The sequence below is a fragment of the Canis lupus genome, chromosome 6 (assembly GCF_011100685.1).
Source record: "Canis lupus familiaris isolate Mischka breed German Shepherd chromosome 6, alternate assembly UU_Cfam_GSD_1.0, whole genome shotgun sequence".
NCBI classification, from domain to species: Eukaryota; Metazoa; Chordata; class Mammalia; order Carnivora; family Canidae; genus Canis; species Canis lupus.
In genome coordinates this window covers 44,197,627-44,211,358 of record NC_049227.1, presented here as the reverse complement: position 1 = coordinate 44,211,358, position 13,732 = coordinate 44,197,627, and the positions used below count along the sequence as shown (strand labels likewise).

At 38.3% G+C, this 13,732-nt stretch overlaps 1 protein-coding gene across 4 annotated transcripts in view; it reads right to left on the bottom strand.

Moving 5' to 3' along the window:
* Positions 1 to 13,732, bottom strand: part of VAV3 (vav guanine nucleotide exchange factor 3) — a 352,116-nt gene that overhangs the window by 199,935 nt on the left and 138,449 nt on the right. For all 4 annotated transcript variants that reach the window (XM_038541166.1, XM_038541164.1, XM_038541165.1 and 1 more), the window contains exon 3: positions 977 to 1,035. In XM_038541166.1, the coding sequence (XP_038397094.1) occupies positions 977 to 1,035 (59 nt within the window). The remainder of the gene's footprint in view (positions 1 to 976; positions 1,036 to 13,732) is intronic.

Genomic DNA, 13,732 nt, shown 5'->3' with positions numbered 1-13,732 from the left:
AAGCTGCCAAATTCATAGCCCATTTCCAAGAACTGATCTGCAGGGTATCCTCCCTGGGGTCACTGTGCTGTATATCCAGGAATGGGCTGCCTGGACACAGCCAATCAGCTCTGTAACATGTGCTTATGTCTTCTCCCTTAAAATCTGAATGTAAGCTGGACACAGAAAAATGGAAGCAACAGAGGGAGAGACATGGCATCACAGAACTCCTAACGGCTGGAGATTGAAGTATGGAGCCCTGAAGAAACCAGACAAACAACGAAATCCATTCAATTTCCAGGCAGCCTAGCTGTATGGCTACTGAAACTGTTGCTCTGTTTTTCTAATGTTACTAAAATACAAACTTCTGAGTAGGTAGTATGTTAAAGAGAAAAAGCCCAACAAAACATACGTGTCTACATTTATTTCCGTGCTTACTGACTGCATAATACTCCACAGCATGGAGATGTCATAATTAACTTACTCGATTTACTTCCAAGTTTACTTCCAAGTCATAATTACTTACTCAATTTACTTCATTTAGTACTAATCCTTCAACACACAGCCTTGTATACATTTTATACTTGCTTGATTACTTTTTAAACTCCTAAAGTTGTGAGGTATTGTTATGGACTATAGGAAATAAATGTACAACAGCTTTTCAAGTATTTACTTGAGCATCTGTGTTTTTGTGATGAATCATATGTAATGAAATAAAATGTTGGAGGAAGTTAAGAAAACAAAGTACCCCATCAGTAAGTTAGTGCTGAACTGAGAATGATGTTTAGCCAATGTATCTTATTCAACTCTACAAATAAGGTTCTTATTTGCTCTATTAATTTCTAATGCGTATTAGGCACTTATACATCAGCCACTGTACATGCATGAATGAGACACGGTCCCTGCACGCAAAGTGTTTTTACTAACAGTAACCATTCAATAAGTAACCATTACATTGAAGGAATGGAACACATGAACCACAGAGAAATGAGCTTACCTGATTCCTGTGGCCAACGCTATCGGTGTGCGAGAAAGTCGTGACAGGGTTTCTATAACCTGAGAAAAAAGAAAAAGTGTTAATTGGACATGTGTTTAAGATAAGAATGTTTTTTGAAAATAGTTTTATAACCTAAGAGAAAAATGGCAGCAGAAACCTAAATTTGAGGACACCAACACAAAATACAGAAAAGGAAGAGCTGTTTCTGAGATTTATAACCACCTAGATTATTTATAATCATGTCCCTTTGTTAATTTTGTAACTCCACACAGATTACTAAACATCAGTTTTGCAGTTTCCTTATCACCAAAGCAAAGAGTTATGGTAATTCTAGAGGTCTTGTATCTCCACTTCTACAGAATCTGAAAGGTCTTATAAAGCTGCACTATCCAAAACAGAAGCCACTGGCCACAGGAGCCTATTTAAATTTAAATTAATTAAAATTAAAATAACAAAAAATTAAGTTTCTTAGTTGTCAAGCCACATTTCAAAAGCTCAGTAGCCATATGTGGCTGGTGGCTACTGTACTGTACTACGCAGACATCAGACATTTCCACCATCACAGAGAGTCCTACTGGGTAGCACTGCTATATAGCTAAGTGGTTTAGAATGTGGGCTCTTTAGCCAGACCACAGTTCAAATCCTGGCTTTACCTTTCATTAGCCATATAACCTGAAGCAAATTGCTTAAGTTCCCTGGGCTTCGGTTTTCTTATCTGGATACTGCCTATAATCATAGGTAGCTTATTAATCATCTCAATGATTAAAATTAAAAATATAATACACGTATTTAAGTATTACTTATTTAAATGATAGCTATTCTTTATTGCCAACTTTAAGAAAATTACATTATAATTCTGAGTATTTGCAGAAAAAGAACTTCCTTAACCCTTGCTTACCTGTACATAACTTAAAGATTACTTATGAAGACTTCAGTACCTAAGCCCTGCTATAGTTTTAGCTTTTAAACCTAAGGATTTTACCCTCCCTTACCACTTTTATTTTTATTTATCTTTAAAGATTTTATTTGTTTATTCATGAGAGACACAGAGAGAAGCAGAGACAGGCAGAAGGAGAAATAGGCTCCCTGTGGGAAGCCCTATTAGGAACTGGACCCCAGGACCCCGGGATCACGACCTGAGCCAAAGGCAGATACTCAACCACTGAGCTACCCAGGCACCCCGGTTCCTTACCACTTTGGACCTAAGTTCATCTCTCTCAAAGACTCAGTGAGGAACCCTAAGAACTAAAATGTACTTTTCTCATGAAGCCTGTTTCTCCGGTAACCGATTTGATTTGTCCTAACTCTCAAAACTAAACAAAACTTAAAGAGGTTTTTCTATAAGGCCTATTCAGAACAAGGGGGGAAAAAATGCAAAAATCTCCCTCTGAGCTGAGATGAACTGAAGAATTCAGTTCAAACACAGAAACATAATAGCGAGGTCTTCAGCACTCCACAGAAGTCTCATACAAGTATTAGCCTCATACCTATCTCTTGCCTACTTCAGGAGATAGTATTATTGCTTAAGTTATAAATGTACAGCTCTGGAGTAAGGATATGTGGTTAAGCTTTGGCTCATCAGATTTCAGCTAAGCTCACTTTTACTAGCCTCTATAAAATGTGGATAACAAAAACTAACTACCAGCCTCATGGAGTTACTGCAAAAATTAAATGAGATAATGCTTAACTCAATAAATGTAAACTTTCATTATATAAAATTATCATTATATACAAATAAAATTTAATTGAAAGACTGCACAATTTCTTCCTGGTTTAACCTTGTGGAACATTTGAACTGAAAGCAAGACACAACCACCTAGATAAAACTAGATATCAATTAATTCCCCATACTAAAAATAAAAGTATCTTCAGTGAGTCTGTAAATTTAGAAGATCATGAATGAATAAATAAGTTTATCAATATAAATTGATTCAAAATAAAAATAACTATTTACTAAAATTCCAAAATTATGCATTACTGAGAGAAATGTCCAGCTTTTGGAAGATTCTGGAATAATCTGTGTAGTACTTAGACTCATGAATTAAAGATACTGTTGCATTTCAGCATTAGCCTTATCCGGATGGGCACTGCGTTAAAGCTGTGGGGGGAAATCTGATTCTATTTTGCCCAATGGTCCCAGCATTACTCAGAAGAAAAACAGCAGTAACATTAGTATGATGTAATTTACTACTATGCTGTATTTTACATTTTAACAGAAATATGGTTTATTCTTGGGTATATTATCTATAATAACTAGGATATATATAAAGGTAAGAATGTATTTTGCATTCCTTTTCCCAGCAACAATCAGAACTATTCACTCACTACCCATTCCCATTCAAGACTGCAGTTTGGTTTTTTTTTTGGTATAATAAATTATCCACCAGAGGGAGCTAGAAGATAGTATATTATCACTTTGGTCCTACATTAAATGTGTCTTATGAAGTACAAACATTTCTGAAATTCAACAAGATGAAACCAATTCCTATTATTTATTTAAAACCATTACTTATTACCATTCAGTAATAGAAAAATAATGAAGGTTCAGATTCAGTGGATGAAAAGGATGGAAGAATAATGCGTAGCATGTCTTAAAGTGACTCTCTCAGGACAATCTCTCAGTTTTGTGTCTATCCAATTGTACATCCATTAACTCTAAGTTTAGCCAAAGCAAATAAGACTGTTTAGTCAATGTAGTGTTTTTAGAACAGTGTGTATTCTATAAAGGTGGAGCATATCCGGATTTGGAATAGACAAATACACAAATTAATGCCAGATTCTCCAGACATGAGAGACATGCATTCAAGAATATTTACAAAAGAAAATATCCCCAAGGACAGTAAAAGACTATTTTCCTTGAAATGTATTAATTTCTAAATTGTTATGTCAACATAATTTGAAATTACAGACATGAACTCTTACAAAGAGGTAACTAACTATTCAGGCAGGACATTTGCAAGTTAGCAGGCCAACAACCAACTACTAAATCCATATTACAGATATTTTACCTACATCTACCCCTTGTTTAATAAAGAAGAGTGGCATTTGTAAAAAAAGGAAAATATTTCCAGATAATATAAATGACAGTTATTTTGGAAGGAAAGTGTTAAGAGGTAAGTAGGGCTGGGTACACTTGCTTTAGAAGGGGGGATTAGATCCCAGGATCTATGGAGGATCATTGACAGAGTTTTAAAAGGAACATACCCAGATCAAAAGTGTGTTTTTAGAAGATCATTCAGCACAGTGAAGGATAGATGGGAGTAGAGGGCATGGGGTATAGACAAGGGGCCAGACAAGAAAACCAAGGGGTTTTCTGAATCTTCCAGTTGAGAAATGAGAAGTCTATGCCAGCAGCAGCAGAGATAGAGGAGAAGTGGAATTGTGAGAAGTACTTAGGCACAGTGGCTGATGCGCCGTAGAGGCAAAGAGAAGAACCCAGGATGACCAGTGCAAACCTTTAAATAAAGCATGGAGGTGGCCAGCTCCAATGCCACCTACTGGGATGCTCCTGAGCAGGATGCTCTCTTTCTCTCTCTGTCCCTCTGCGTGGCTGACCATGTACAATCTGAATTCTGACAGGCCATTCTCTCCACCAGAGCCTTCTCTGACATCTCCCACTCCAGTCTAGGTCCTTTGTGTTCCTGTTAGGACATAACTCTGCCCTAGTACCCATCAACTTATTTAAAAATTTATTTGATGTTTAAAATATCTGAAAAGGACTCCTGTTTATTTTGTTAAATTAAAATAACATAGTAATAATACACAAAAGTTGTCCCCACCATACACACACCTTCTGCCTAATGGAGATCTGAGCTAAAAATCTGGTGTGACTCTTGCATACATTTGTTCACTTTTCTTCATGATTGTTATTTTAGGTAACATGTTCCTATCATACAGATTTTTCTAAAACGTGAGTCTGTTACCTAACAATATATCCCAGACAGTTGTTGTCAACACATTCAGATCTACTTAATTTACCTTAATGTTGTACAACATTTCAGTGTATGCAAATAACATAATGATTTAACTATTCTCCAGCCACTGAGCTTTTTCAACATTTTGCTACGAGAACAATGATGAAAATTACCATCCTTGCCAATTATCTTTTCAACTGTATCTAGGTTATTTCTATAGAAAAGATTCTCAGATGGGATGAAGAGGTCCAAAGTATGACCACTGCTCTTTGAAACTTTTTACAAATTTATACTCCCCTAAGGAGTGTATTAAGAATATAACAAGGCATTCTACTGATCTATTTACTGTCTTTCCCATCCAACAATGAGGAACACCTTAACATTAAGTAACTCCAACTGTTTCTCTCCACTGTTCTTTCTTACCACCTAGCTCACAGGCAGAGTCATAACAACCACTTAACACAAAAATATTTGTTGCTCCAATGAATAATACTTACCGTTCAAAACTGTTGTGAGGACTGGGGATAATATGTGTAAAGATATGTAAAGAGCTTAGCCTGGCACAAGCAGGGAATGAATGAATAATTGAAGTAGACCATTATGAAAATTAAATATTAAATATGAGAAAGAATTACCTATCTCCTCAAATCTAGAAACACTATACATAGTGACAATACCCTCTATCAAATTTACCCCCAATGGTGGTTACAATTTAGTTTGAGCTCTTTATTTTATTTTCACCATCCCCATTAGTCGGTTGAAAAGCCAAAAAGAGAAAAAAAAATTTCCAAAAAGAGAACTCTACTCTAATAAAGCTACCCACGTTAACCATTCTCTTCATGGAATCTTCTAGAAAATTCCTACTTTCTGCATATCCAGCATTCGTGCTGTTGATAATGTAATTTGTAATTAAAACAAGTCATCCATGCAGAAGCAGTATGTTACAGCTACTTCTAAGTTCCTGAGTAAAGGAAGCCATGGCCATAGACAGTAACAGCAGAGAACCATAGGGATCAGCACACAGGTCTGCCAAAAAGTGCTAATTAATTGTGGATTTATCTCCTTGAGTTCTCTATCGTGAAGATTTACCTCTCAGTCCTCTCGCTGATCCAATGGAAAGGCTATCATTAAGATTCATGAACAGGGAGCTGAATTCAGTAGAAGTTCCTTGAGAAGTGACCCTTACAGGGAGGTGGGCTCTGCAAGGCAATCTGGGGGCTGTAGGCTTGAATCCTAAGTGCAAGAGAAGCTTAGTAGTTCATACTGTGGTGCTGCAATGCTTTCTTGAAGTTAGCATCCAGCAGCTGAAGATAAGGCAGGGATGCCACATCATGGCTCTTGCAGGCTCAGAGCAAGTGCCCTGCGTGGTCATGGAGGAACAACCATGGCCCCAAGGACATAACTCCGATGTGGCCTGGGAGTGACGGACTGAGTAATTCAGACAGAAGCACAAGGTTCTGGACTCCATCAGGTGCAACCCAGAGGCAGCCCAGAAGACCTGGTATTACCCAGGCGCCCCAGACACTAGACTCCCTGGTGAAGAAGCCTAATTCTAAACTCAAACAGATGGTGATTATCAGACTAACAATATATTTTACCTGAAGTCTCCTAGGAAATCAACAGAATTCGTTATCTTAATTTTCTTTGCAGTTTTAATTTCACACAGTAAATTACCCCATTAAGATATACTTCAGCTTAGTGTCATTTCTAGCAGCACATTTGAGATCTTTCCTAAAACACCTGGTTGTTGCTTTGAATACCGTTCATTGCTAGAAAATGTTCCTAGCACCTCCCCTATGGGCAAAGCAAAGGAGTATAGCCAGATAAAATGCACTAAACAAGATTTCTGTATCAAGATTATGAACCATGAGAAATGAACTCGCATTGTTCAAAAGAGTAGAGTAATTACAGAGGTTAAATGGGTCTAAATTATGTATAATTTGTGCAGGCCTTGATAATGATTATAAAAGCAAGAATTATTCTATACTTATTGTTTCAAAACTTCAAAAGTAAAAGCTCTAAAGAAAAAAAAAAGAACCTTCCCTTAGGAAAATCTTATACTGGACTAGTTAGGAGCATAAGCTTAAGACTCAGATTTTCTGGGTTCAAATCTCAGCTCCACCTCTCATTAGCTGGGTAACCACAGGAGTTAAGGAGATGGTCTATGCTTTAGGTCCTTTACCTATTTATCTTTATCTATAAAATGCATATAAAAGAATGTCCCATCTCTCTAGTGCTAATTCCTAATGCCATTGCAGTCACCATCCTTGTTGAAAAAGTAAGATTTGGTCTTTGCAAATCACTTCAGGAAATAAAATGTGAGAGGTCTACCTCAAGTTAGCACCAGATATAAAACAAAGCTTTCCAATGACTGTGCATACATCTATTAAGTTAGGTTGTACCTCTGTTTAAGCACATGATGGCCAGTGTTTGCTGATACTCATCAACAGTTGCTAAGCTTATCTAATTATAGGATTATGTTAAAGAAAATGAAGATTGTGAATGGTAAACATTTTTCCTTATTTATTCATTCTCTGCTTTTCCTGTAGGTAATTTTCCATGTAAATATTCAAAAACCAAAACAAAAACTCCTGTCATACGGAAGTATTCCTTTTTTTTTTTTTTTTGGAAGTATTCCTAAAAGTCCAAAACAATCACACTTGACCTTGCTAAAGCAAATTAAAAAAAAAAAAAAAAATTCCCATGCCTGGTCAACTCCTGAAGATAACACATAATAAGAACCACAATCTATACAGTTCACACAGAATTTTAAAAACTCTAAGAAATGACAGCACAAAGGAATGGGCTCAGAGAAGCTTTAGCATATGTTTCCCTACAATCTCTATCACTTCCATAACTGTCTTGAATAAATATAAAAATCTACATAAATGAACTGTCATATAATAGCAATTTCAAGACAAATCCTTTAGCTAAACCTCACACGCAGCCATAAGGCTACCTTGGTCCATATATAGAAATTTTAAAGCCACCACATTTTATTCAGTGGTTCTTGATTATTTTAAGGCCACAGTTCCCTTTTGAAGGTTTGTTGAAAGTCCTAGGCCTTTTCCGAAGGAAAAGAGAGGACCTTTATGTATATAGATTAATACACACATATGTAAGTATACACAATTCTGCATTTCATCTCAAGAAATCCAGGGACCTCTTGAAGACCATTCATGGATTTCCTAGATTCCTGTTCAATCGCCTTTGCCTATAAGGAAGCCCAAGGTCCAGCAAAATTAACTAGCTTGCTCAAGGTCAAAAAACCAATTGCAGAATTGGTGTCATAACCTAGGTCCCCTCTCTTCTGTACAGACTATTACACTTTCTGTGTATAAATAAATCTCCTGCATTTACTTGGTGAGCACCCACTGAACACTACTATGGGCTAGATATACCTGATATACCCCATGTGTCAAAGGTAAAACAAAATGGAGATTACATATGTCCGCCTCTCAAAAAACCCACTACTCCTGGCAAAGACCATACAGGTCGTAAGCAAAAACACAGACCTGGAAATACAAAGAACACCCGCAGCCCAGAGGAGAGAGCTAGGCCAGCTGTCCCCCTCAGCCGGAAGCATAGACATGGCTCAAAAGACTTTTAGAAAAGGGGGCCCTGGATACATCTTGAAAGGCAATCAGGAATTTCCCAGACTCTTTGTCTCCAGGTTAATAGAGGTCTGATGGATGAGAATTACCACCCTCTGACCCACTCCCTCCATCATCACCTACTCCAATGAGAACACTTTCCTATTCTGAGCAGATTCACCTGTACCTTACTGTCTGAGCAGCTTTTTGTAGTTGCCATTTCCTGAATAATATTTTTCTTACAATGGGTATTTTGCAGGTTCCAAGAGATTTGTCATCAGGCAAATTTTTTCTAAAGCAAAGAGACCTACCACGGTCTCATGATGCATTTCCACACCACCATCATCTTGCTGTGTCTATACTCTGCCTCTCAGACTCCAAACAGAACACCCTTCCAACCTGCTTTTCCTCCTTTTGCCCAGTGAGCCTACAATCTCAGTCCTCTCCCTTTTCTGGCTAGACACTGGGAAAAGTTTCTAGATTTGCACGTCTCCTTCACACCATAGATCTAAATCCTATCACCTCATCCTTTTACATATCTCTTAGATCAAACTCCTTCTTTCTTCCAGGTCTCTAGCTAGCCCAAGCTTTCTTGATGTCTTACTTTGATTACCAGAACAGCCTTCTAATCTGCCTCCACATCTCTGGCCCTTCAAACTCATCTTCTACTTGGCTATCATAGAAGTGTATGACAATTCACAACTGTCAAGTCCACCACACCACTACCACCTCTGTGTTCACCTTAAAATTCTTAAATGTTACCCCACATGAAGAGATGAAGTTATCAGCATGCTCAGGAGTCTTCAGTAGATCTGATCCACTCCCTGTCTCCTTTCAGCCTCACTGGACTCCCCACACCTCCCATCTCCAGCCCTGTCCAACCACTTGGCCTGTTGTGCTCAAGAGAGATTCCAGAACCATTCATGTAAACCCTACCGGAGCATAAAATCCATGTTACTGCAATTCACAGATGGTGTCAAAATTAAAATATTTATACTAGAGAGCAGAGGAAAAAAAAAAAGACAAACTGGCACCAGCATTGTTCATTTCCTCACACCAAGGAAAAGGGGTTGTAACTTTTCTTAGTCTAAAACCATCTCCTAGGTCCAAATACCAGAGATGAAGCCTGTGGTTCATCAGTGCAGAGGTAGCTGTCCAGAAGCACAACATTTAGTTAGAAATCAGAACGTACATACATATTTACTGCTTCTCCAAAATGTACACTGCTGTATCGTGGTGTGTTGAACTTAATAGGCAATTAATAAAGAATTCAACTGTTTATACACAACTGTAAAAGAAATGCTTTCATTTTGAAAATGTGACCATATTTGCAAATTATTCCCTGCCTTTATGCAGAGTAGAGATATAATCTACAAAGACTATGTGGCCATTCTCGTGTTCACTACCAAGCATGGGACTTTCACTGTGGGCGCTGCGGGGAAACACTGATTATTCCCTGTCCCATCACAGTAAGGACTCTGGCCGAGCAGCAGTGTCTTGCCAGCTTACTGGGAGCCCTTGGTGCATTTACAGAACTCCTTTAAACAGACACATCCTATGTGTTAGCATGAGGCCAGAGGAGAGATTGTTTATGTGATCTGAAACACACAGGGAACCTATGTGACTTAAGGGACTTGAAAAATAGAATGAATTTTCAAAGCTGCCCACAAATCATACCCCTGGGTCAAAGTCAACACATTTTCCACACTCGACACACTTCTAAAGTCATGCAACTCTCCTGCAAACATCTCCACTGCCCAAATGCTGTCCACATGGCTATTACCACATTAAAGGATGAAATCGCAGAGTCCAGGAATAAAAAGGCAAGGCAGGAATGACAGGATTTGACCGTGGAGAAGAACACCTCCCTTGTGCCAACCTGGAAATGCTCTGTTTTCAGTCCCAGCCCCAACCGCTCATGAAGAATAATGAAGCATCTTCAAGTTAGTCTCATACTTCAAATCACCTAAGAGAAATTACACGTTTGCCTACAAGACAGGCTCCTTATATATCTCTTTGTTCTGACTGGTTTGGTAACACCGATCACTTCATACTTCTTGAAAGTTCAATGTGCTTTAACAATTAAAAAGCAGGTATACAAATTTTTCATTATGTAAGAAATTGAGTTTCTAGACCAGCACTGGCTGACAGAAACGTTTGTGAACCCCATATATAACTTGAAAATTCTAAGAAGCCACATTAGAAAACAAAAAGAAACAGGTGAAATTAATTTTGATCACACATTTAATTCATTATATCTATAATTTACTATTTCACTATGTAATCAAAATACAAATCAAAACATTTTATAATTTTTAATACAGAATCTTCAAAATCTGGTGTGTACTTTATACTTCCAGCTCACCTAATGGCCATTTCAAATGCTCAACAGCCACCTGTGGTTAAGGGTTACCATAGTGGACAGCACAACTCCAGACAGAAGCCTTCAGAGCACTCAGGGTGGAAAAGGAAACAGATCCATCGCGAAGGCAAGATTATACCAAACCCCTCATTTTACAGATGTAGGTGGTGGTTTAAGAGTCACATGACACCAAAGGACCTCACAACTTGATGTGGCCAAAGAACTAGTGCCTATACTTCTAGATGCCCATTGGCCCTTTCTAACGGAAACAGTGGAAGTTAAAAAAAAAACCCTGAAAAGGGAGTTGAGAGCCCTTGTGGAGAGGAAGAAACCACCCACAGACAGGCCTTTTCTACTTCACACATCCCACTGTCTATCCATGTCAATTATTTGACTGTTCTGTCAACATGATGGCCACCCATGAGGACATTCATCACCTATCACATGCTGGGGTTGGCCCTGAGGACTCTCAGTGGATGAGTATGAAACAGGGTTGAAGAGGCAAGCTGGAGGCAGACAGCTTCAAGTGCCTGGCTAGGGAGTCTGCCTTTATTATTTATATGGGTAGCCAGCAAAGATTTTTAAGCTGGAGGATGAACTGTCAAGAAGCAGTATGTTAAGAATACTAATCTGATGGCTACACAAAATAGCTCAGAGGAAGAAGCCTAAACCTAGGAAGTTCTTTTAGCAATAGCCTAGCTGTGAACTGATTTTAGGGGGAACAAAGGATACAACAAGCATTATGAAGAAGAGATCAGCCCACCTAGAACACTACTGGATACACCAAATCCCAGAGGCACAAGTTTAGCTTGAGCAAACTTTAGGAAATATGATCTGACCCTAGTTCATTACCGTGTAGACTATGGACTAGAGAGAGAATCAAATCCAGGCAACATTACAAATTTGATTCTGTCCCAGTGGGGACCAACGTTAGCTCTGACAATGGTGGAACCCACTGACCCAGAACTGTCAGGAACTTGAAATCCATGTGACTGGGAGAAGTTACCTGAGGGCTGCCAACATGAAACTGTGTTAGGCTAGATCCACAAATCCAAAACTGGCCCACAAGTAGTCCGGTTTCCTGTCGAGTGACGTGCAACTATTTGTGGTGTGTGCACGTGTACACTGTACCACGCACGGACCAACACTACTAAAATAAAGTTGTTACAGAAATACATTTGATTCACATTTTTCCTTCATCCTGCTTTTCAGCTTTTGCTTAAGATCATGCACAATCACGATAACATTAAGTTTTCCTTCTCAATTACATTGAGTTTAATCAGCTTTTTCAAATTCACTTGCATTATGATTTAAGAAAGAAGCTGAATATCAACTTTTATTTTTATTATTTAATTTCACTTTGAGGTCTCTTCTCTTTCATTCCAAGTGTTTATTAATTTTTTTTCTTTAGGAATGACTTTAGTTGAATTCCTTAAATAGTTATTTTTGAAGCAGTGTAACTATCTGTTGCTTTAGATCTCTGTAACCAGTGGCCTTTAAATCTTGAAAGGGATTTGACCTTAAAGAGTTCTGGAAGACTTCTTTCTCTGGAACTTGGATATTCTGCAAGAAATAAGGAGTACTTTTTGTTCATTAGTTCCTCTGAATGCATGTGGTTAATCCAAGATAATCTGAATTTCCTCTAGGGTCTAGTATTTATCAAGAACTGACACAGAGAATAAGCACAGGCTGTAGAAATGGAGATTAGCCCAGAAGGGCAAAATGACCACAGTGAGTGTGCGGGGCCACACTCTGATGGTCCTGGTCCCAAGTTTTTCTTTGATATACTTTATTGTTTCAGACTTTGTCTCAGGTTAACTTCCGATGAAGTATTTCATCTAGATGAATGGGTACAGTTTACTTATATGGCAAAAAGAGAGGGGGAAAAAAAGTCACCAAAGTTCAAAATTCTTCATCAGAGATTTTTGGGGAACCACCAGCTCTCTCTTCAGAAGATGCTTCTCAGATACTCTTTCTAGCCAATCTTTGAAAACACACTTAGACACTGAAGGCACCAGATGCAGCACATTGCCTAGCAGCCAGAGGATGCTTGGTTTCATGTGCAAAGTCAATCTGCCTCCTGGCAGTCTCCAGGAAAGAAGCAGAACTCCTGAATGAGAAAATATTTGTATACAGATAAAATTACCAAGATAACTCATGTCTAAATAACTTAGTCAATGATGGCCTTTAAACCCTTGTCATGATGGCATCCTTCATGACCCACCGTGCTACATCAAAATCCCTACGGCACATTAAGTACTAAAATTCCTTAGAGAGAATCAGGCCAGATCTACTTTAATATTGGTTTCTGTGCAATGGCAGATCTAATAATATCTCTGTTTGATACTGTTTTCTTTTTATTATCTTCCTTCCTAAGCAACCCCTTTAAAATAAATACCCTGTCAAAATAGAACATATATAAGAGCTTTTAAAATCTAGATGATCTTTTAAGGTTCTCTTCCCCAGACAATCCTTGATAGCAACCTGAATAAAGAGAATAAAACCTTACACTGGCAGCTGAGACTCAAACATCTATATCCTGTTATAAAAATGTGCCTAAGTCATGAGTCTTTCACTGCTGTAGATAGAGAGTGAACCTGAGCTGGCAAACAGCCCTGCACACAGTCAAACATTCAGAGCTTCAGGATTTGTCTGAAGGGACATCTTTAACCGGATGTTTCAAAGCAGTGATTCTAATAAGGCTGGGTTGCAAAAGCTATGCTTATTAGGAAGTAATGAACTGAAAAAACCCTCCTCACTGCATTGCATCCGAGGTCCCTATACTGATCTTCACCTCATCCCTAACTCCCATGCCATCTGATCCCAAAGCTAAGTTGTAGATGAGGTCAAAGTTCAAGAATGGGATAACTAACTTGATTTTTTTTAA